This window comes from Venturia canescens, chromosome 2 (genome assembly GCF_019457755.1).
Source record: "Venturia canescens isolate UGA chromosome 2, ASM1945775v1, whole genome shotgun sequence".
NCBI classification, from domain to species: Eukaryota; Metazoa; Arthropoda; class Insecta; order Hymenoptera; family Ichneumonidae; genus Venturia; species Venturia canescens.
This window is the reverse complement of record NC_057422.1, coordinates 3,019,300-3,043,284: the sequence shown is the minus strand read 5'-3', so window position 1 is coordinate 3,043,284 and position 23,985 is coordinate 3,019,300. Positions and strand designations below refer to the sequence as shown.

Here is a 23,985-nt window from a genome sequence, read left to right as displayed (position 1 = left end):
AGTTCAATGTGCGAAAACAGATAGCACTTCAGTCTTATTCTCATTCCTGCCAACTTCTCGCCACTGAACTACTCCACTTCAATGCTTCTCGCAGTTGGCCGTCTTTGTAGAATCAAACAACTAGCGAACTCGCTCGCTCATTTTCCAAACGCCATTTTTATTTACGTACGGATTTTGCAAGGGGGTGGGGGTCCAAGAAGAAGAAGAACAAGAACTTTCCACGCAGCATTTACAATTTAATCCGAAAAAAGAATTTATATCATCACGAAATTTGTGTGCTATACACGATGTAAATCGAGACACTAAAACATTGTGTGTGTCGTGTTAAAGTGAAATGTAATATTCTTTCGCGTCTTCGTAAACTCTCATTAATGCATTCGTTAAACAATCGTGGTGTTCACAGCGAAAATCTGCGAGTTTTACCAAACTGCGCTCCAAAAAAAATGGATTATCGCCAAAAGGTATAGTTTACAAGAAGAATTTCATATCATTTGGCTATGCCTCATACGCGATTTTTGGATTATTCCCATACAGAATGCATGCACGCTTGAGTACGTGCTTTTTTACACTTTCTACTCATATTTCACCAACGCGATAGTGATAGCGAACCTCAACGACTTTTTTTCATAATCGAACAAAAAATGTGTATCTAAAATTTGTCAAATCGTTAATAAAGGTTAAAGATATATTCGAGAAGTAATATAACATGAAAGATTTGCAGATTTAAAATAGAGTAAATGGAGTAAATATTTTTTGTTCATGAAATTCTGTGTTTTCTTTTTCTTCCATACGTTTGTTGCTTAATAAAAATAAGAAAATCATCCAGAAATCAAATTCCCATTCTATTCACTTAAAACTTGATGAAAAATTAAGAAATGCAAACAATTTTCATTGAAAAAATCCAAAACTCAAATGTTACTGATGTTCATTGAGGTTTTTTTTATAGTTTATATCATCAGAGCTCAACGGTTACTGATTTTTGGCAAGCAAACAATTTATACCAAGCACTGACATTACTGGGAAAATTGGCTTACAATATCTTAAACTTTAATTTGTAAAAAATTCCTATGACTTCGAATTGGACTTAAAATTAACATGTAAAATATTTGTTGCTGCATCTATGACAAACTGTAATAATGACTGTAGATTTATTTCTTTGAGTCGTTTATTATATTACTATATTCTACAATTGTCAAATTCATTCATTCGATCTTAAGTTAACCTTCAAGTATTCCCAAAGTTTAAAATATTCCAAATAATGTTTGAACGTAAATACGATTCATTAAAAGTTAATCAGCTTTCCCTCTATGTTAATAGATTTCTTTCTTCGAGTATACTTTTTATTCTTTAGAATACATAACTTTAAAATTATTCACAGTTTTTTTCAAGTTTTGACAATTATTATGTTCAACTTTCGAACACTTCCTCATAAAAGTATACATTTGAACAAATAAAAAAAAACTTTAAATCAGTCGACTTTATACTTAGCTCGCACCCACAACTTATTGACCTTCGTTGCATTTGTTTCTTAGATGGTTGTATCAAATCCCCAAATATTGAAACACGAGGACGAAGATGACGAAGATTTGGAAACTTTGAGATTAGCAGCACTTAAGTCGCTAGGAGCCAAACACACGCCTCAAAATACTCAACAATCGATTTTGTTGTCACAACAAGTTAAATCCAGAGTTCCGTATCCTTCTTGTCAGCCTCACAATCTCCAAAGACAAGTCAAGAGAGGATACTACCAAAATAGGGCTCCAAGGCAAAATGGGGTTGGTTTGAATTCAAGATTAGTCTCTCTACGATGAAAATCCTTTTCTAAGCTTTCTTCATATTTTTTTTACACTTTTTTCACAGAACACGTACTACCCAAGCAGAGTTAATCAGAATTTAATCGAAATAATTCCTGTCGAAGAGGAAGAAACGTCTGGAAATGATTTACTTCGGTCTTATTCAAAAGGAATGAAGTTGGATCCGGAGGAAGATAGCCGAGGTAGAATAAATGACACAATATTCATATTGAAATAAGAACTTTATCGGAAAACAATGACCATTTTACGAAAGGGCAAATTATCTTTCAGTGTAGAATTCCCATTTCCTTCAAAATGTTCATTGTTATGATAAAAGCTCGAGTCCACTTGTATGTCAAGTTAACTTTAGGTGTAACTCATAGACAACAATTATTTATTGATTTCTTATAAATTTTTAACACAAATACAAAAGATAGTTTTATAAGACAAGTCCTAATAGTCGCGAAATAAAATGACTGTTTTGCTGGCATGGATGCAAGTTTTGTAAATATTCTATTCAGGTCTCTAAATTTGAGCTGCAATTTTTTTCCCCTTTGCAAGGTGATTCAAAGTTTTATCGCTACAAAGATGCGCCAAGTGGTTCCGAGGACGAGGATATTAAGGAACCGAACCGTAATTTGGCAGCGTCACAATCCTCGGAAAAAAGCGAGCGATTAGAAAAAAGTGGAGGCGACGAGAGTGGAACGGAGCGAGAAGTTCAGAGTGGAGTCGAGGAAAGTCCGCGCGATGATACGGGTCAGGAGAGAAATTCGAGCGAAGTTTTGCGGCAAAAGGCAGAAGAGGAGGAAGTAGAAGAAGAGATCGAGGAAGAAGAAGAAGAGATCGAGGAAGAGGAGGAGGAAGAGGAGGAGCAAGAAGAAGAGGAGGAGGAAGAAGAGGAAAAGCCTTCGAACGACGACGACGACGACGTCCTGTTGATGGCGGATCTCGAAGAGGAGGACAGTCTAGAGCGATTGATGGACGAGATGGAGCGTGAGATGAACACGATTTACGAGAACAAAGCGCAAAAGCCTGTGAAAAAGGAGTCTAAAGAGTCGAAAAAATCAAGCGAAACGCCGAAAGTGCGCAACCGGAAGTCTCGCGTAGAGCGTGAAACCGAAAGAAACGGCGTGACGAGTAGCTTGGTATCGAGCTCGAGTAATTTACAGACATTGACGAAAAACGAGCGGAGGTCAGTGTCGCCGCGGGCCCCCAACAGAACGTCACAGAAACGGCGTTCGCTCTCACCGAAGCCGCGTTTGCGGAAAAAGTCGCCTAGAAGATCACCCAGAAGATCACCACCGCGAATATCTAAGAAAAACTTCAGAGAAGCGCCACGAATGAGATCGCCGCGAAAACTGTCGCCACCTTCGTCAAGATTCTCACCCAGGCCCAGCGCCAGATCACCGAGCAACCGATCACCTCCTACTAGAAAATTATCGCCCAGGGTACGATCGCCTCATTCGAGATCCCCGAGGATTCGGAGATCTCGCTCGCCTCGATTAATTTCACGCTCAAAATCTCCAGTTTCTAGGATCGTGAGGTCCCCCAAGCGCTCAAACCGTTCGAGATCACCGAGGACCATGAGATCCAGGTCACCCAGAGCAAGGACGCCGAGATCCAAGTCCCCGAGGGGTAATTCACCGGTACGAACGGGTTCCCCGAGATGTCGATCGCCCAGAGTATCACCCAGAAACATAATCACCCCGCCGCGTCTGAGGTCACCGAAGATGTCGTCCCCGGAGAGGCGGAGAGGTTCGCCGCCCCCGAGATTACGCTCACCGATACGTCACTCGCCGCACAGATCACCCTGGTCCTCGCCTCGTAACTCTCCGCGTCTCTCGCCTCGGAGGAGGAGATCGCCCAAAGAAACGACGAGGAAACCACGCCACAGATCCATTACACCGGAGGAAACAGCCAACGTGAATTACAAACGCGAAACTGCGTCTCCGCTGCGAAAAAATTTGCCCTCTTCACCGGACAATACTCGATCGAAGCCCAAATCGAAGGATTCGCTTGTTTCGACGAGCAGTGGCTCCAAGGACAACACCGAAACCACCAACGACCCTGTACTGGAGGCGAGACGACGAAAGTTCGAGAGCACCAAACCCATCGATCCAATCAATGACAATAAAAAAATAAAACTCGGCAAGAGAGACTGCCCGAGCAAAGCTCGAGTCAACCCAACCGAAGAAACTGTCCAACAAAGCGTCGAGTCACCGAAATTCCGTAAAACTCATAAAATCATCGAGGACGATTATTCCGATATCGCTGAACCGGATTTGTGCCTGACCGACGATTACGTTTACGACGTTCTCGAGGACGTCGTCAGCGACGAGTCTTCCTCTCGCAACACCCTTGAAATGTGCATCGAAATGTTGCCCGTTAAAGTCGAAAAGGAAAGATCGAAGAAAAAAAGAAAACGGGATAAGGAAATTTATCAAGTTGGCAAGCTCAAAGGCGAGTTGCCCCTTTCCGAACGCATCGGGAAAGAGAAAAAATGTAAAAAAAGGAAAGACCGAGTACCGACTCCGGTCGAGAGCTCCCCCGAGCAAGAAACCATCGTAGAAGATTTGCCCGTCGACGAGGAAGAAGCCGATTTGCGAACAGAGCTCAGCCGTCGCAGAGCCGAACGGCTCAACCGAGCTGCTCCCATTCAATCCGCTCGACTTTTACAATCGGCTTTCAAAGGCGTCGTCAACGAGTAAGTTTCCCGCAACACGGTCCTGTTGAATAATATCCCAAAGATTCTTTCAATGCCTCAGTATTCATTGAGCGTTTGTGATTTTTCAGAGTGGCAAAAACCAACGCGAAAGTCATACAGCGACACATCGCCAAAGTCGATGACAAAAAGAGTAAATATTCTCCATTATTTTCCCTTTCAATTTCTTTCTTTTTCAACGAATAAAGCATTCACGATCCGTTTTTTTTTTTTTTTTCAGACAACAAAAAGGAAATCAGGCGAGTCACCGTACTTCATAGAACAGTCGCCGATTTACCAGATTCCGAGGGTGAGTTTTCCCAATTTTTCGACAGCTTCGATTTTCCTAAAACTGTAATTGTTTTGTCGCAATTCCTCTTACGTTTATCAACTCAATTATTCACTTCAGGCTTTTCCTCCTCAGAGAAGCATGACTCGAAATGAGAAAAAGCAAAAATGTTGCTGAACACTCGACTAATAAATGTTTCGTGAATTCGAATTACAGACGAAGCGACAGTCGATTCCAAGGTTCCGATAAGATTCAGATTGGGGATAAACAAACCATCGCAGGAGAACAGCAGGGAGTCGAAGCAGGCAAGGAAAACTTCCAAGAGACAAGGTCGCAAGGTAAAGCATAAAAATAATATGTCATTAACCGATCAAGAGCGAAAAAATTAGTGCGTAATTATACATAAATCCCTGGCCCTTCGCAGTGGAACTGTACATAAATGATACGTCACACTGGTTCAGTGTGCGGTGCCTCGACCACGATCATGTTCGTACAAGCGGCTTACGAAATTATGTTTCTTTGTTTTTTTCTATTTTCTCAGTGATTCGGTGCGGAACTCACTGAATGAATGACCGCGCTGTGACGCGATTGTTCAATGATCGCGAGCGTTGAGAAATGTTATCTAGTGAAAATAACAAACGCATCGTCAATATATATAACTCGAGAATAATACAAATTTTTTTGTCTCTCATAGAACATTTACCATTGAAAATAATGTTTGAAGTTAAGAGAGCTCTTCAAAGAATTATTTCCCGTCGAATCATCAACGATTGTGCAAGTTTATTACTATCATCGATTCTTTTCCGTTAATAAGCTAACGGCATCATTTTATTTTCACAATAACGCGATCGAGTACTTTGACAGATTTGCATGTTTGACGTATCCGCGAGAAGAGAGAGAGATGCGCGTGTCCTTTTCTCGTATTATTATTTCAATATTTCAATATGGGATTAACGAGACATTGAAAGAGCCGACGAAGCATCGCATAGTCTTCGATTAGCTGTGTCATTAAATACGAAACCCAAGATTCGTCTCACCCTGAAATATTTAACCGAGCAATGCAACCATGTGCCTTCGAGATCGTTGCAACTGTCACAGACTATTTCGGACGTCAATCGTCCTCGGAAAACAAAGAGCAAAATATAAACGGCAAAAGGTACAGGAAGCGGGCCAATGAAATGAATATTACCTGATTATACCGATAGAAGAATTATCGAGATAAATTAACGCCGATTATCTTCGGGGATGCTGAACATCGCCGGATTCCTCGATTATTTCGAGTCTCTCGCGATGTGTCACTCAATTGAAAAAAAAGTAGTTATCTCGACAGTTTTTTGATGAATCTCATCGTCGAGCGCTCGGAGTCGACTGCAAACTCAGTAGCGAAGCACCTCGGAAAGCCAGTATTTGAAAAGTCTGTCATTACCAACTCCGGCGTATCAAACATTTTTTATAAATCATCACAATAACGCGAGGCATAATAATGGAGCTTGATGAGTCTTGCCAAAATCTCGAGATCCCTAAAATAATAGTAGCTACGTTCCTCTCGATGAAATAAGCATGCATCGAGCTTCGAAATAAAAATGAATATATTTCTCTTTTGTTCAGGCCTAGAGTTAAAACATGTCCCATTGAATCGATTACGTATTTGTGCGAAGAAGAAGAGAAACTCTAAGAAATAAAAAGCGCGAGCTCGTTCGGAGCTGGAAAACGCTTGTAACGCGAGGAAGCATAATTTTTTTGTTTTTATTCTTTTGTTTTTTCTTCATTGTCGACTCGAATCTTAGGCGTAAAAAAAATTGTAGAACTCGTTTTATTTTAATTCTTCGTATAAACAATTGTATCTAATTATTTATTATAATTCATCGCTTAGAGCTCTTGGTTATGTAAAATTGTAATGAAAAGAAATAAGCAACAACTGCAACACGCAAGTAAGAAAGAAAAAAGATATGAATTTTGTGAAATACGTGTAAATAATTTTCATCACTCGCTCACTAAATAAACAAAAAAGGAAAATTTTAGTTATAAATTATCTCCCGGAGATATACCCTTTACGCACCCGTTATAATAGGATATTTCATTTAAGATATTGTACAAATCAACAATAACAATTTGTATATATTCATAGTATTTTTTAATGTGCGGACCTGTATGAGCGATCTTTTTGTACAAAAAATCAAGAAATGTTTTGTAAATGGAGTTTATAGAACGTTTGAATGTAACTAGACTTGAAACCGACTATATTTAAGATTTGTTCTCAAGATTATCGGTCACTTTTAACAACGTTATTCAATCGCTTGTAGTTTTAAACCAATCAAATCCCAAACGAATTGCGAACTCTCCAATTACAATGCGGTTTATGCGTCCTTAAGGGTGTACTGGCTATGAAACACTCTGTCCCGAAATTTTGTTCTGCCTCCCAGTTTATTCTCTTCATCGAGCATTGGTCTTATAAAATGTTTCCCCATTTTTTTGTTATTCCCTCAGCCTGAACGGTTAGGAATATTTGAAGCTTTACGGAATTGAAAAATTCCAAAAATTTTTTAAGTTGCAGCATTTAGAGGATAAAAACTTTTATTTTCTTTATTTTTTACATTTTTACATTCTTTACATTGTTTTAATGAAGTTTTTGGAATTTCAAATATGACGCAATTTAAAAAAAAAAAAAACAAAATTCTTATTGCTAAACTCGAAAATTTGTATGCAATAAAATTTTCACTGGGAACCATGTAAAACTGAGCCTCAGACCCAAAAAAATGTCGCTTGTATCAATGACGCAGCATTTGAAGATATTGAATCTTGCATAAATCCCAGAAAATAATAATTATTATTCAGACACGTGAATTCGAACGAAAATTGATTTGTTTTATGATTGAATTGAAGCATCAGCAATTTGAACGTTTTTAAGTATTAAAATCATTCGATATTTTGCAGAATATCGGCCAAATCACTCAACGAGTTCGAATGATTGGAACGATTTGAATATTTGAAGAGTTGCGAGTATTAAAAAATTCTTGCAACGATAATTTTTAATTCATACCATGCAATTAGAGAATCAATTAATTCATCAATTCATTTAAATTCAAGTCCAGAGAAATTTGATTAATTTTATTGTTAAGTACATTCTCCGTACTGATTTTGCTTCAAGCGTAATTACGAAAGCTGCAGCGCCATTGTGTTGCGAGTTGCGACGATAAAAAAAAACTTTCGTAGTCCCGAAGAGACATAAACATTGTAAAGCCTAGTCAAAGATTGAACTCAGCACGTTTAAAGTCTATTGTAAATTCGATTACTGAAACGTGCGAAATGATTATTCCTTCATAGTTGTTCTCGAATCAACGCCAGTGCATCCCTACGATGTGAACCTTTAGGAGGAAAATGGACGCTCAACAGTATTTTGTGAAGGTCGAAAAATGAGAAAAAATGGCGTTACTTTCCTGTCAAATGTAATGCTCCATGTTCCTCCTCGCTGATTTGTGAAATTTATTCCGGAGCAACCCCACCGACGTTCGACCGAGTGTTTCGAAATATTTTTGTCTTTTTTTTTCTCCTTTTGTAACTCGAGTGGGAAAGAAATAGAATTCTGTGGTATTCTGTGATAGAAATACGTCGCGATTGTTTTATTTTTTTTTTAGGATTTTATTGCCGACGATATTTACGATTAATTTACCTCAATCGACTTCTGCCACTGTGGTAAATGCCTATGATCCGTTTTCTCGAGGTCATTCGGAAAAAAAGTCCCGACAAGCTCCCAGCCCCGAACTCGTTTTCGTCACGAGGAACCGTTAAGTTTTTTTTCTTCCAACGTCACTCGAGCCACGGATCGATAGGTTTTTTGTCACAAAGATTGTTAACTTAGCGTACGTTCCAAAAAATATTTTATACACGAAAAAACTGTATTTATACGAAAAAGAAAACCAAACACTTTTTTCCTCTTTGTTCAACCACGTCCGATTGCGGATACGAGACTCGGTACCGAGAAATAATCGACGCGAATTTTAACACACAAAACAAAGACGCGCGATCGCTTACGTCGCACGTTATACAGAAAAAAAAACGAATACAAACAAAAAATCAACTTAACCAATTCTCTCATTTCAGAAAAAATAAACAAACGATTAATAAAGAATATTTTTTTAAATATATCGACGGCTGTTTTTTCTAGCCTCACTTTTCAACCTTCCAAAAAATCCCATCCCAATTATTTCATTGTTGTAGTCTTTGTCATTTTTTATCGTAGAATATCGTAGAATATCAAGGAGTCATGAATTTTTCATTTCGATTAGTAGTTCGTTGTTCCTGCTCTTGCATAAAAGAAAAAAATTAGCGTCCAAGGACTTTTGTACGTGCCGAATCCAGTCCAGATATGGGAGAAAAATGTGGACACAGCATTTCAAAAATTTATATAATAATGTTTTTTTTCAAACTCAGAACTCTTTTTACTGATTATGGAAACGCGACGCAGAGCTTTCTGCATAATGCACGTGTAGCGGAGTTCTCTGTATATATGTCGGTCTCACCCTCTTTCTCTTTATTTATTAACCATCTAATTATCTCTCTCCCGCTTTTTCCCTGTTTTTATGCGTCCATTTCTCTCTTCCTCCTCGTTCCTCCGTCTGCCTCGCTCTCTCCGAGCCTTGGGGGAAGCGAATATCGGATTGGAGGCGCGGTTTCGATGTACGCGAAGGTGGAAAGGGTAGCGCAAGCGCCGAGGAGTCGAGTCCGTTGAGTTAGCGAGCGCTTTTCTACGACTACGAGGCCCATCAGTAATCAATGGCCTCGCAGCTAAGGATTTAACCCTCGAGCTCTTTTTCGTGCGTGATTTAGACATTTAAAAGTCGTTTTTATTCAGTTTTATAGCGACTCAGTATTCTGGCTCGCTCACTTGCGTCTTCGATTCGTTTCCTGCGGTAAAACGTCGAGTCGCTGTTTATTTTCAACCGTCAAGTTCGATCATGCCGAAAAAGCCTGGATATAATTTTTCGTCTTTCTTCAATACATCGGAAAATCGCGAGCACACTTCGGTCGCTCTTAAACCTTCGTAATTGTATTGCATCTGATTGAAAATAGGTTTGATTGTGCGCTTGTGCAATGTGGGGGCGGTTTCCGATCAACAGGAGTTTGACTTAATTTCATAGAGCAGTGAAGCTCTCGTCGACAAACAAGTGAATTTTTTTCGACTTTTGATATTTGACCCAGGAAATAAGAGTGACAATGAGAAATCGCGGTAAAACTTTTCTGTGGATTAACCCTAAAAGGGGCAGGGCGAGTACTAATCAAACATTTGGAACAAATGCCGTTGATCCGAGAAGTTAAATCCCTTTCGCGCTCTTCGCTAGCTCGAAACTGCTCAAAAAACGTAATTTGGTGCAAGATTTTCATCAAATATGTCGCCTCACCGAATACCGACATGATTTATAGTCGCGTGAGATTTTCGTAACACGCATTGAGGCCGACGCTACGAAGATTTTTCGCTCAAAGCTCAAGATGGGCAGCGGGGGTGTTGGCGAGGTTCCAACGATCTTTCACCCTCGCCGATCCCGTGCTCCCAGCATTGTTTTGAGCGAGGATCAGCCCAGTCACGGGCCGTACGCGAGTCCCGTTCAAGTCGTCCTGGATAATTCCGGTAAGTCAGTCAATTTACGTATTTCTCATGTTACAATTACGCGATGACCAACGCTCGATAGAAATTCGATGCTTCCACTTAACATAAAATTCAAAAAGAAACGAGTCACCTTTGTTTCTCAGCATCCGAATTCTCGAAGTATCCCAGGCATTAAAATTTCTTGAAAGAAAATAAAAACATAAAAATGTAAACGGACAGCTGAAGAAATTCCATCGAATGCCAAAATCAAACGCTCTACTAAAAACAAGCTACCGGATTTACATTTGTAAAAAAAACGTGAAAAAAATAGCCAAAGTCGAACGAGATGAAAAATGAATATCCACCAAGCTTAATGAGAAATGTTCTATTGTTTTTTTTTATTAGGATGCGAGCAGCAGGGTTGCAGTGTTGCCGGGGGTTGCGGCGACTCTGCATCAAGCTGCAGATCGCTAGAGACGAGCGGCAGTTGCGCTGCGAGCGGGGTCGGGGGTGGGGGAAGTCGCGGCGGAAGCGGAGGGACCGGTCAAGGACAAGGCGAGCAATCGTGTCACATCGGTGCCCCCCCGACAACTTACCAAACTCGCAGGCACTCGATTTCCCCGTGTTACTCATCGTGTTGCGCAGAATCCGCCAAAAAAGTGCGTTGAATCATTCAAAAGTGTCGGAAACCAAAGAAAAAAAACGATCGCGGAAACGACAACGAAAGATTACGTAATAATTTTGAATTTTTTTCGATTGCAGATATACTTCGGTGTTTGCGTGACGATATGCGTTACCGCGAGCTGGGTCGGAGCTACTCATTGCATTAAATACTTATATTTTCACAAACCCGACATCATCAAGTACTCCAGCTCGTCGTCTTCAAATTCATCGGTCACAGGACACTTTCATCAACACGTAAATGTAAATCTAGAGACGCGGCAACGTCTCGACGCTAAGCTTGAAATGTTCAATCTGAAAATGCCCATTTCTTCGAATGGAAGTGGAATCAATTTCGTTTATCGACTCGAAACTCTTTGGAAAATAATTGCTTGCAATTCAAATTGTAACGAAAGGAATCCTCGTATTTTGCCAATTTTTGTCAAGGATCACGAGTCTAATTGTTCGAGAATGCTATTGAAAAATGTACCATTAACCCTTAGTGTGCATCTGGGCTCAGGTTGACCCCAACATTTTTTTCTCATACGAATAGCATTTACAGATGAGCATCTCATAAGTAAAACCACCAATATTTAAGAAATCGTTATCCCCTCTCTAAAAGTAGAGAGCATAGCCAACTTCATACTTCAAAATAAATACACTTTTTGAAACGGTTGCAAAGTGGACGTTTTCGAAATTTGGAGTTTTTTTCAAAGCTCAAAATTTAATTTTTTACGAGAGATTTAACCGAAAAAGTGCTTTTTACGCGGACTAGCAACTTTGGGCGCGTTTTTGAAGAATGAAAAAAGATTTTTGTGGAAATCCGACATTGCAGCCTTAAAGTTGGATCAATTCACTGCAAAAAGTGACCAAACCTTTTATTCCGAAAAGCGCACAGTTACCGAGATATTCGATGTGAAAAATGACCTGGGGTCAAAGTGAGCCCATGTGCACGAAATGTCTCGCTGTCAAGGTGTGCACACTAAGGGTTAATCTCTATCGAACAAGAAATGCATTGAAAATCGAGTAAAAATTGAGCATGAAAATTCCAGGGCACAGTGGGAACTTGTTTTAATATAAAAAAGTTGTTTTCTGTGCTTCCGAATTTTCATGCTCGTATCCCCAGCAAGGAAAGTTTTTCGTACGATAAGCAAATTGTTAATTTCTGCAACGAATAATATCGTAAAAGTGAATTTTTCGAAATAATTTTTATCGGTTCACATTCCAGCTCATGCCGCTTCCCTACAACGCGCCATTCTTCACGACCTGGTTTTGTACAAATTGGGCGGTGCTGTATTTTCCGATATACTTTTTGTGCCGAGTCGCCAGGACAAAATGTACAAATCCAATGGAAATAATAGCGGAAAGCTTGCGAGGCTTTCGCGACAAGGGATTCACGGGCGGTCGTTTTTTGACGAGGTGCAGTTTATTCTGCGGGCTCTGGGTCGCGACGAATTACATGTACATTCATTCGTTACGAATCCTTTTGGCGACCGACGTCATGGCTGTATTTGCGACTAATGTATCGTGCGTTTATCTCTTGTCGTGGGTTATACTTCACGAGCAATTCGTCGGTGTGCGGGTGAGAAAACTCCCTTAAATTATGTCGGATCGAATCCCCATTTCGTTCAATGGAACAAAACTTTATTCTTTTTTTTTTTTATTCAATGCTACAGATCGTCGCGGTCATCCTGTGCGATACTGGAATAGCGTTGTTGGCTTACATGGACGGTATAACCGGAAGTCCAACTCTGGGAGGAGTCGTCCTGGCTGCTGCAGCTGCTGCAGGATCAGCCGTTTACAAGGTGACGTCGAATATTCATTCAATAAGCTTTTTACCTAAAATTATTAATTCGTAGAAAATAAAACACTAAAAAAAGTGTTGATTCATTTGAATGATTTTTATTGAAAAATGTTTCAGGTACTATTCAAGAAAGTCATTGGAGAAACAACGTTCGGTCAGGTCTCCCTCTTCTTTTCTCTCATCGGTTTATGCAACGCGGCTCTTTTGTGGCCGGTTTGCGTAGCCCTGTATTTTTCTGGTGCTGAGAGTGTTCCCTGGTCGCGATTGCCATGGGCGGCGCTGTTATCGGCGAGCATCCTCCACCTGGGTTCGTTGCTTTCAAAAACAACGAAGTAGATTCATGAAAATAATCACTTCGACGAAATACTCGCCTCGTTATCCCGTGAATGAAAGTAATCGATGAAAATCCTTCGCATTACTTTTTCAGTTGCTAACATGTTGGGCAACTTTAGCATCGCCCTGACCTACGACCTCTTCATAACTCTGGGTCTCATTACCGCAGTTCCTGTATCCGCAGGTAATTTCCATTTCTTTTTAACCTCGAACTTATCCTCACAGTTATTAATCTAAAATCTGAATCCCCAAAAAACAATCAATCGTTCAACGAATCTGAATTACCCAACTGTTTTTCCAATCTTTGAGAATATTTTATTCATCAAAAAAGTTGTCTTGGTATCGGACAAATGGTTTCGTAGCCTCAAAATCCTTACTGAAAGATTCCAATACTTTATTCAACATTTCAATAAAATTTTTCAATAAAATGAGTTTCGAAAAGTTGAATTTCATCGTCGAGTACAAAAATTCCAATATTGAGTAGGAAAAGTGTAAAAAATAAATGAATAAAATGAAATAAAGAAAGATGAAATAAAAATGAAAACAATTGAAATAACAATTAAATTAAATAAAAGAACGGAATGATGAAATTTTGGTGTGTTTTTGAAACAGCACTGGACGTTGTTCTGTACGGCGCTCATTTCGTCGGCATGAAATTAGCGGGGATCATACTAATCGCGGTTGGTTTCTTTTTGGTGATGTTTCCCGACAACTGGCCAGACTACATAACTCGACTACTTCGGTATGCATTACAAAAATTAGTCACATCGGTTTTGTGGTATGCACTTTAGTTCGAAACCTCATCTTTCTTTCGTTCTCTTTTTCTTTCCTTTTTTATTGGCTTTTAGTTCCTTAGAATTCTATTATATCCGTCCTCTATTAAACTATACATATACATACTATATTGAATACTCAATCTCTTGCAAGAACGGTCAAACTCTGTCATTTACTTTGTTTTGCACAGAAATAGACGCCACGCGTAGTACACGTCACATCTATATACATATTTACGTGTCGAACGCACTTATAACAAATCTTTTCGAACGTTTCACGTTTTTTTACTATCCCACTCAACGAAGAAATATCTCGTCATTCCAAAATAATAAATAATTCGAAGAGCCCGAATATCCGCTGTGAAAACGATGCAGAAATCAGAATTTTTCGTCTCTCAGTTTCTCAAACGTTTCCTCCGGTTAACTCTGAAGAGCCACAATGAAGCGCTTTGCCTTCTGTGTATTTCGCACAAAATGTTCGTGATCTTCAATGCGAAGCCTCGAGCCTCAATCACACACGATCCTCGCGATTTTTTTCATAATCATATTTTTTCGAACAAATGACGAGACGATGACGAATTTTGTTTGCAATAATCTCATGGCCCAGAGTTCAGTTCCTAATAAAGACCGACTGAGAATTTTGTTCACTCTTCCCCTGCCAAATTGGGGACTCGAAATCTTCCATTTTCGAACGGCCAATTGTTAGCGAGGTCGACCTATTAAGGTGGGAAAATTAACGAACGATGAAGCGTTAGAAAACGTGGATATAAGCGTGTTTGTATGTACATGTGTATAAATAATTTCACTCAAGTAGTGTCTGCTTGCGAGAACAACGCCTATACATACTCCTGTTTTTTGTTCCTCACTTTGAACGATACTTCCGGCGGACCGTCGGATCGAATAATTGATTAGAATCGAGATTCATGCCACGGTACACGTCGTTATACACATTTACGATCACGCTACATCTGGGACTCGCAAATCAAGCGTTTGTTACACAATTTAAATAAATGCAGGAGAAATAATTGAACATTTCGGCACGATGGACACAAAATTGAGGGAATTAAGAATTCACAATGAAAATGAAAAACATAAATATACGAGGGGGCAATGATCGTTGGAAAAAGTACAGCAAAAATGATGTTCATTCAAAATTACTATGCCCAACGTTTGTTTTTGTAACATTTTTCAAAATATTTTCATTACTTTATTCTTTTTTTTGTGTCATTTCAATTTTATTTGAATTAAGGTGGAAAAATGCATTGAAAAATTCTTGTTCTCTTGGAGCTGGTATAAAATTTGCTAAAAAATTGCAAAACACGCATCCGTCGTCGTACCAGCGACTAGTATCGAGAAAAAAAATAAATAAAATCATGCACACGCACTGCCACAGCTTTTCATGTGCCTCGGAGTCATTACGAACGAGTAGGCCGAAGGCGAGAGCTCCCGGGAAGTGGTTTTATTTCTTTTCATCCCAGCAAATAGTTCGTGGCAGAGCCTGAAACCGTTTGGGGCACGGAACGTTTGTAAACGTCAAAACTCCGTTGATTCATGAAATCCGCGAGCTTTCCTTCTCTTAGACGAAAATAATTGTCGATTTCTTTGCGCGAGTTCGGAAGACTCGGAATTTTTGTGCTTTATTTTTCGTTCGTTCATTTTTCGTCCTTCTCGACAGAAATATAATTCGAAAAATCCGTTTTTTTCGTTCAAAATGTAGTTACGAAATCGACCGATAACGATGCGATCGTCTTCGGTGCTTCAAAAGGTTGACGGCTCGTTTATAAATTTGAATCGAGAGTCAGTCGCAATTGGCGCTTTTTAATAGACGATTTTGATCCTCGTCCTAACCTCCAAAGACGCAAGACCAAAAATGTGGAGCTAAGTTCGCGTGATTGCTCGACGATACATAAATATTAATATATTCCTAGTCGATTACGCAATAATTCCATGACATTAGATCATTATGAACCAAGATTGAAAGCGCTCTGTTATTCAGGATAAATTGTGCCAAATAAACCCAAATAGGTGTGCGTGTGTGATTGCCATTGATCGTTTCAGAAAATCAGCCGCCGATTTCCTGACGCAATAGCCCTATTTACATTCTTTATTTTTATCGTCAAATACACAAAGTTCATGTTGAAATAGAAGAGCAAGAGAGGGGGAGAGAGAGAAGGGTGAGAAAAAGAGAGAAAAGATCGTATTTCGTTGCGGAGAAACAACGCTCCGACAGCCCAACTTTCGATTGTGATTTCTATAAATGCCATTTGAGTTGAAAGACGAAAATGTTCGAGACGAAAGCAAAAAACAATAAGAAAAATACAAAAAGAAAAATGAACCGATCGATTGCTTAAAACTGCTTGTTGTTGTGTGTCAAAATCGACTTCAACACCTCCATTACTCGCTTCCCAACAATCAGGATCCATTATATGCTGTTACAGAAACATAGTCGTCATGAGTCACAGTACAAGGTAAGAAAATATACATGGGCTCTGTAAACTTGCTCGTCCAATGATTATCGACAAATCATCGTTGGGGAAATGAAAAAATAAAAATCGATCGTTTTATATGGATTGAAATTCAAACCTGCCAATTTGTTGACGCTTCTGTCCCCGCGATGAAACTTTCGTGAAACATTGGAGCAAGAAAAATAATGTTAAATGGGCGCATGTGTCTTTATATTGTCTGATCTATTGGAATTTTAATTAAATCATATTTCTGTCTCGAGTGTGCACAAACTGCAGCTTTATATCTCGCATGTCGCCTTTTTTCGTATTTCGATTTTCTAACGCTCTTTAGTCCGATTTTGTTTCTCTGATTGTGTGTCCTTGTTTTTCTTCGTCTCCGTTTACTTTATTTTCCAATCTTCGTTTTCATGCGAAAAACAGCTGATTATACGTAAGCTCCTGAGTGTCTATTTCCCCCTCTAATGTACAAAGTTCATAATTGTAGGTTAAGAGTTTTTTAGTTTCTCTCATAACGTATCTCGTGGTGAAGCGGTTTACCGAAATTTCGTGCGGAATTGAAAACCACCGATCGTGACAAACTGAATTTGCTATCTCAGTCGTTGAAATAACGAACTCGTTGTTCTAATCAAAGAAATGAAAAAAAACCCATACGTTTCGATGTCGAAAGAAAATGGCTGACTAAGAGAAGAATCGGTGCATTTCGGGTGTGTTAGTTCGCGCGCTCTCAAATCGACGAACGCCCGTGGATATAATTGTTGAAATAATTGTTAATTGTTCCCTTTCAGCGTTGCCAATAGATGGACACGATCAAAAAGACAGTATCGTGGCAGTGACGTTGAAATAAAACACAGAGCTTGCTTGCAGAATAATAAGAATATTTATGGCAGACGTGAGGTATTTTAGGTTAGGTCAAACGTTCGATCGGCGCGTGTTTGCTTTTTCTTTGATTCTTGAGTTCATAGAAAGGGCGAGGGAGGGGGAAGGGAGGGCAAGAATGCAGGGAAAAAGTATTGGGATTTGAGAGAACAAAGGGCTGAAAAGAATGACGTAAATGGGGTTGATGCAGTACGACAAGTTCGCAGCAACAAGGGGTCGTCAGGGGTGGTGTGATTAGGAGCCGCAGGCATTCGGTCCAGCAACGACAATTTCGACGGAACTACGGGGTCTCGTCGTCTCACGGTGATGGGCAAACCCTCCTTCCAATAACATCCGCAAACAACCAGACCAACTCGCTCCATCGACTTAACGCCAACAACCCCTCATCTCCCGAACCCTCGCATCGTCCTCCTACCTCAACCTCAACCACCACCAATAACAACCACCATCGTACCAACGTCTCCTCGCAAGCTCAACAAGGTATGCTTATGTTTAAACGTAGATTACGATACGTTATTGAAATGACCTTAATCGTCACAGGGATTTTTCGTTATTTCGCTATATTTTACGAATGAGGAAACCAAGTTACTACTGCAATAACCGTACGAACTTTTTCGGAAAAAAGCATGAGAAAAATAATTAAAAAATCATTTTCAGCGAATAAGAAAATATCAGCGCCCAGAATATTGAGTCAAGAAGTAATACGAAAGCCTTGAAAAAGTTAATAAAACGAATTCAAAAACTTCGTTATTGCACATAACCTATAAACACCGGATAAAATAGTAGGCAGGCTGAAAAATTATTCGTTCTTTCAGCAACGACGTTCTTCATATAAGAATTATTTTCTCGTATGCGAACTGAAATCCTCTTTTGTTGATTTTTTTTTTTAAATAATATTCACTGGTGATTTATATATTTCGTGTGCGATCTAAATCCCCTTTGATAACCTCTTTTCAATATTCACTGTTCGTTTGTCTACATATATTTTTCGGTGGCGTTCTCGTTTTATCAGTGAATCTCTTTTTCTCAACATTTGGCAAAATCTCCGCATAACGTTAATGGACATTTCTCCTCATTTGGCAGAAGGGTTCATGCGTGTGTAGGTTGAATATTGATTTACGGAAATTTCCAAACATGAGAGTCTAGTGGCTTTTAGTATGGTCAATAGAAGCCACAGAACTTGATCCAGCGAGTCACGAAATGGTAATACCAGCTCTGACAAATGTATACTTTTCGTACTCGATTTTTTTTTTCCATACACTATTTATATGAGACTGATATTATCGTTCATTACACGGAGATAGGAATCACTTTAATTGAAATAAAATCTTGTTCAATTATTCTATCGATGTATGAAAAAATTACGATTCGCTCGAAAATTCGTTACTTAGAACATCGATTTATTACTTTCACTTTTGTACGAAAAACTTGAGATTTCTCGCAGTATACACAAAGGATAATCGAACAATGGTTTTTCATACTTGACCATTCCCGACATGGTGTACATTGAGTTTTCCCCATAAACTACATAAATACGATAGCCTCGTATAAATAGACACACGTCTTGCTTGTTTCGTATTTTTATTCTATTATAAATCCGTATATACAATCGCATTATCAAATTGCCGAACCTTTTACTAAAATGGAAATGGTAGTTTTCTTTCACCCTTAAAACAACCCCGTAAATTCGAATCAATATATTTGTGGTTATGTTCGACAGTCTGCAGTTGTCATAGTTTTTCAACGCGCATCCGATGCAATTTTTTTCATACAATCAGATGAATTGAGCTTTAGTTACCTCATAGAGCTAGATGTAATGTAGGGGAATCCCCATTTAATTATACTTAATTAGTTTTAATAAAAACCTTCAATAAATCCGACCACTTTTGTTCTGCGATGCAGGCCCGAGAAGTGTCACAGTGTCAGCACTGTCGCTCTCGACTGAACTGCTGGCCCGAAACGCCTTTCGGACACACTGTTGAAATTCCATGCGCCTCACACCCTATGAAAAAAATACAGACAGTTTCTCCTTTATGGAGCGTGACACTATGAATAAACTGAAGAACTTTTGCAGTAAATTGACATTTTGAAAATTGTGGATTTCCTCGAATGGTGTAACAAAGATGACTTTATTCTTTTCCATAAGATTCCTGTCAAATGGGATCAGTAACACACTTGAAAATCTTTTATTCCGAAACATCAACGTGACATCAAAAAAACGGGCTGAATTCTTCGATTCGAACGAGGAATTGATGGATTTTTCGTAATAGTGAATTTCAAATTTTTTTAAAATACAGTTTGAAATGTCAATTATTACTTGATAGATGGTTGTTTTCTGACAGAATTTTATTCGTAAATTCATTCATGTTTAGCGTTTCTAAATAATCGGGAAATCAGTTTTTTTCTGCATTCTTCAATCGTAGTTGTGGACATGATACCTTTGTTTTATTTCGTTATCTATTTTTTGTCTGTGTTCTATATATATATTTTTATTACATATGGAATGAAGCATCATGATCGTAATATGTTCAGCGATTCAATGTTTTCGATGGCAATATAATATGAATATTTATATCTATCTGAATATGTGTATTTTTTCAAATATTTGAGGCATTCCACGTCTTGTCAAGCTACGTCACCGAGCAGTCGTTCCCTGCTTCCGAATTTTGCCACAAGTAGCTGCGACAACCGCGAACGTTTTCAGTTGTTTCCTTCTTTTGCGGTATTTCATGGAATAAAGTCGTGGAATTTATATTTTTTTCGTTTTTTGTTCAATTTTATTACGACATCGAGTTTTTTAGTTAGAGTGATGAGACGAAAAATTCGTTGCATCATTTTTTTTTTTTTTTTTTTTTTTTCAAATGTCCATGTCGTTGTTGTGATATTTTCATTGCTGTCATTGATTTGTTCGTGTGCTCGTATTATTTCGAAAAGTCATGTTCTCAAGAGTTCATGTTGTTCTGTGCAATAATAAAAAAGATAATAAAGCAGTTGATTTGACATGGAGCGCCTCGTTCAATGGGTGATACGAATTCGTTTAAAGAATTAGAGGTTATGGAGGGCGAGAATATTCGAATTCGAGCGGTTGAAAGAGTGTGATGAAAAATAAATACCGTTCGGAGGGGTGTGAGGTGCGCATGCTTGTTAAATTTTCCGTTCGTTTCTTCTCTCGCAAGTTTGTTTACATAGAAACATTTCGAATGGGAGGAGGAAATGCATATGCGACAAATTGTTTTTCAGATGGAGTAGAAGACACAGACACGGTCTGCCAGGCGGGACATCGCGCGACGTGATTGACTATCGAACGGGGTACATAAAATCGCACCTGCGATCGCCTTCCGGAAGAGTTCGGTGACTAACTCGGTTATTCGTTGGATTCAAACTTTCGTGCATTCGATTATCCACATTGTCGATGATACGAATACAGTAAACGCGTAATTTACCGAGATAAATCGTAAATCGATGTTATTAAGTGTTCACCAACGAAGAGTATAACGAATGTTTTACAATTTTTCAAATATATATACAATTATATATGACCGCGTCAGCTCATCAGTCTTCTAGGAAGATTCGTACGTTAGTAAAATGAACAACAGGGTTTCCCCGCCGCGTTCGCGGCCACTAGGTATAGCGGACCACGATGTGTAAACAAAGCAAAGAAAACCAGAGAAACAACAAAACTCAAAACTTGTTGAAATCGTGTTTTTTTCCTTGAATTACAAGCGTCTTTCAAAATGGTGGGAGAAATGTGAAAAATAAGAAATCAAGGAATGATTGGATATCGTAAAATCGTGTAATTTAATGAATTACTGAACTCTGGATAAACATTTTTATCAAATATTACGCAATATTACGATAACAATTGTAATTAGTGAATTCAGTGGAAATATCCCGTAGGAAATGTCGAAATATCGTTGAGTAAATCGTACAAACGTATGCGTTGACTGTACGATTTATAAACCCCTGGCAATAACGTCGTCGACTAATTAATCAAATTTTAGAATCTTCACGATTCCATTGTAATACGAAGATATTTAGGAAAATAACCAGTGAGAGCCGGTGCTCTGAATCGTCGTCGGTCATTCGAATCCCCACAGTTTCACTCACCTTATTCGTACCTTGAGCATGCTACATTTTTCTCAATTCACCCTCTTCCGGTTATTCCAGCATGATTCGATATCTTTCACCTTTTCAAAACACTCATAATTTTTAACCCTTTCAACAGTAATACATAGAAACGATTCGAACGAAAGTTATCGTAGCGATTCTTGCATATTGTTATCAACATATTACGACCGAGACTGGATCACGGCCGCGTTTTAATACTGTACTTCTATCGTATTCGTAAAACCTAACCTCAAAATATTCTGCATATTATGTAATCTGTTATTTCTTCGAACTATACACAAATAATCGTTGAACACTACGTGGATGTTTGAACTTGGAGATGTTTATCATAATGTACTACACACACGGACTGACTTTGTGACATATTACTGTCAATTATTACCGCGACGAGGTTTAAAAAAACGGTAGAAAGAATCGAGTTGGAACTGAAGAAAAAATACGTGTTTGAGGGACGGGAACCACGAAGCGCATTTATCTTAGGAAGTTTGAATTGTTCGTAATTCGATAAAATTATATGTATATGTATTATTAATAACGCAAATGTGATGTGTTGATAGTAAAGATAATATTTATTATGAAGATGAAGCGACGGAATAATAAAAAACAAAACAAACGGCGATTGTATTTATACTTGGTTCTTCCTTCTACTTCGCCACTTTGCGGACGGGGTGAATCGGATGTTCCATGTGTGATAAATCTGGTGGATTTTTCTCGAATTCACTTATCTCTCGCATTCCAGCTGCTGCTATTTCCCACAGCTCGGGATAGTCGGCCTTGAAATTCTCGTACCATTTTTTCACGAGTGGCCAAGATTCCAGCGAAAAATCTATCGCCTCCAGACACATCGTTGCAGTGATTAATGGAAAATCGGCCAAAGTTAAGTCATCTGCAAACGAAAATTCGTTGACGCGGACGGTGATTTCGCTTTTTGAGTCTCAGCTTCTTTCGCCGTTTCATTTCATGAGCAATGATATAATTAATGATACAAGAATTTTGTTTCAACGGTTCTCACTTGAAGCAGCGAATCGAGTTTTTTCACGTTCCAAGTAAGTCTCAAACACGTCCAGAGCCATTTTTAATTTTTTCAAAGCCAACGGAGTTCTCTCGTAATCGAAAAATATCGGTGCCATCTGAAACGAATATTTTATTTAGTTTTTTTCAAAATTCAGATCGACAACTAAAAAAACGTTTAAACAAACGGAATAACGAACCACGTATTCGGATATGTTTTTATAATACATCGCCAAATTGAAACAGAGCCGATGATTGACGATCGCCCGTGCTTTCGGATCTTTCGGATACATTTTGCCACTCGCGTCATATTTGTCGCCAAGATATTGCAAAATCGCATTGCTAAAAAATTGTTGTTTTTTTACAACGAGCCTACTTCCAACGTTGTTTTCAAGTTTTCACAATTCTTACCTTTCTCCCATAACAAGGTCTCCGTCGATCAAAACCGGAATCTCTTTTTGTGGGTTCAACTTGAAAAACGATTTTTTCAGTGCAACATTTGAGAATGTGAAAAAAAAATGTAAATTTTCTCTTGATCAGAAAAATTGAAATATTTCTTGAGTCTTTCAACGATCTGTCGTAATTTTGAATGACGAAACTCTTACCTTTGCATATTCTTCGGTCATGTGTTCTCCTTTGCCGAAGTCGACGTTGACGAGCTCGTAATCAAGATTGAGAGCTTTGAGCGCTTGCTGACAAGCGAGAGAGGGCGGCCCATCGGACACAGAATAGAGCTTCATTTTGTTTTTTGTGTTCGTTTGATAATAAAATATGAATTTATTGAAATTTGAGTGCTAATTTTTTGCTGTTTCACGATATTCACCGCGGCGAGGATAAAAGGTACGATAGAACTGTGCTGAGTTATTGTAAGCGATGGAGAATAGTTTGGGATTGCTACGATCAACCTACGCCTACGACTGAAGCCTTCATACAGCGGTGTGTACTTTCACTCGTATGTTCTCCGAGAGCTCAAGGTGGCTTTGCCGTCGACGTGTGTGATATACGATATTCTCTTCGTCTCACCTCAAAGACGATCAACGGGACATAACCTCTCTTTTTCCCTCTCTCGATTATTCTTGATTAATATTGAATATACTTAAATCCGAGATACCACACGACCTCGATTCAAGTTCTAATTATGCTTTTTACTTTGCAATTAATCCACGTTTGATCAGTCATATTTTTTGTATTCAAAATTTTGCATGAGTCACGATTACAAAACAATCGAAATAAAAATTAGCCGGAATTCAGGTTTGTTGAACTGTTAAATAACTCAAAAAATCTTTTAAAAATCATTTTTGTAAAGTCATTAATGAACGAGTATTGTTCATACTTTCGACAAATAGTTCCTTAACGCCGTGCTCTCAAAATGTTTGAGAGTGCGATTAAAAAAACGGAATCCTAAAAAATTGAAGATATTTAAAATATTAACAAATTGTTTTTTACACGTTGAAAAAAAAAATCGTTTGATGATTTGGTCATTGCTGAGTGGACAATTTTATTATCTTATGTCGAAGTTCAGGATGTCCTGGAGAATAATGTTTTTTGGCATGAAACGAAATTTCCTG

At 38.7% G+C, this 23,985-nt stretch overlaps 3 protein-coding genes across 10 annotated transcripts; 2 read left to right on the top strand and 1 right to left on the bottom strand.

The window, feature by feature from the left end:
- Positions 1-50: 50 nt before the first annotated feature.
- On the top strand, positions 51-8,926 carry LOC122406805 (serine/arginine repetitive matrix protein 1-like). 3 transcript variants are annotated; one of them, XM_043412531.1, is made up of 8 exons: positions 51-461; positions 1,533-1,775; positions 1,861-1,996; positions 2,355-4,497; positions 4,587-4,648; positions 4,736-4,804; positions 5,000-5,121; positions 5,325-8,926. In XM_043412531.1, exons 1-8 carry the CDS (start codon positions 372-374, stop codon positions 5,325-5,327), a joined length of 2,868 nt encoding a protein of 955 aa, XP_043268466.1. In that variant the 5' UTR covers positions 51-371; the 3' UTR covers positions 5,328-8,926. The 3 variants fall into 3 exon arrangements, with proteins under 3 accessions (XP_043268466.1, XP_043268465.1, XP_043268464.1); XM_043412530.1 differs by having other exon boundaries at positions 5,208-8,926; XM_043412529.1 differs by having other exon boundaries at positions 52-461; positions 5,000-8,926.
- Positions 8,927-9,529: 603 nt separating this feature from the next.
- On the top strand, positions 9,530-22,023 carry LOC122406806 (putative thiamine transporter SLC35F3). 6 transcript variants are annotated; one of them, XM_043412533.1, is made up of 11 exons: positions 9,531-10,409; positions 10,773-11,026; positions 11,130-11,291; positions 12,256-12,609; positions 12,704-12,832; positions 12,949-13,138; positions 13,259-13,348; positions 13,777-13,906; positions 16,376-16,405; positions 17,469-17,758; positions 20,519-22,023. In XM_043412533.1, the coding sequence occupies exons 1-11, from the start codon at positions 10,271-10,273 to the stop codon at positions 20,569-20,571; spliced, it is 1,821 nt and encodes a 606-aa protein (XP_043268468.1). In that variant the 5' UTR covers positions 9,531-10,270; the 3' UTR covers positions 20,572-22,023. The 6 variants fall into 6 exon arrangements, with proteins under 6 accessions (XP_043268470.1, XP_043268468.1, XP_043268469.1 ...); XM_043412535.1 differs by lacking the exon at positions 20,519-22,023 and having other exon boundaries at positions 9,530-10,409; positions 17,188-17,607; XM_043412534.1 differs by lacking the exon at positions 16,376-16,405.
- Positions 21,950-23,388, bottom strand: gfzf (GST-containing FLYWCH zinc-finger protein). Its single transcript, XM_043412545.1, has 5 exons — positions 23,023-23,388; positions 22,829-22,887; positions 22,618-22,759; positions 22,419-22,536; positions 21,950-22,292 (listed from the first exon to the last, which is right to left on the bottom strand). The coding sequence occupies exons 1-5, from the start codon at positions 23,155-23,157 to the stop codon at positions 22,051-22,053; spliced, it is 696 nt and encodes a 231-aa protein (XP_043268480.1). The 5' UTR covers positions 23,158-23,388; the 3' UTR covers positions 21,950-22,050.
- Between the last annotated feature and the right edge of the window lie 597 nt (positions 23,389-23,985).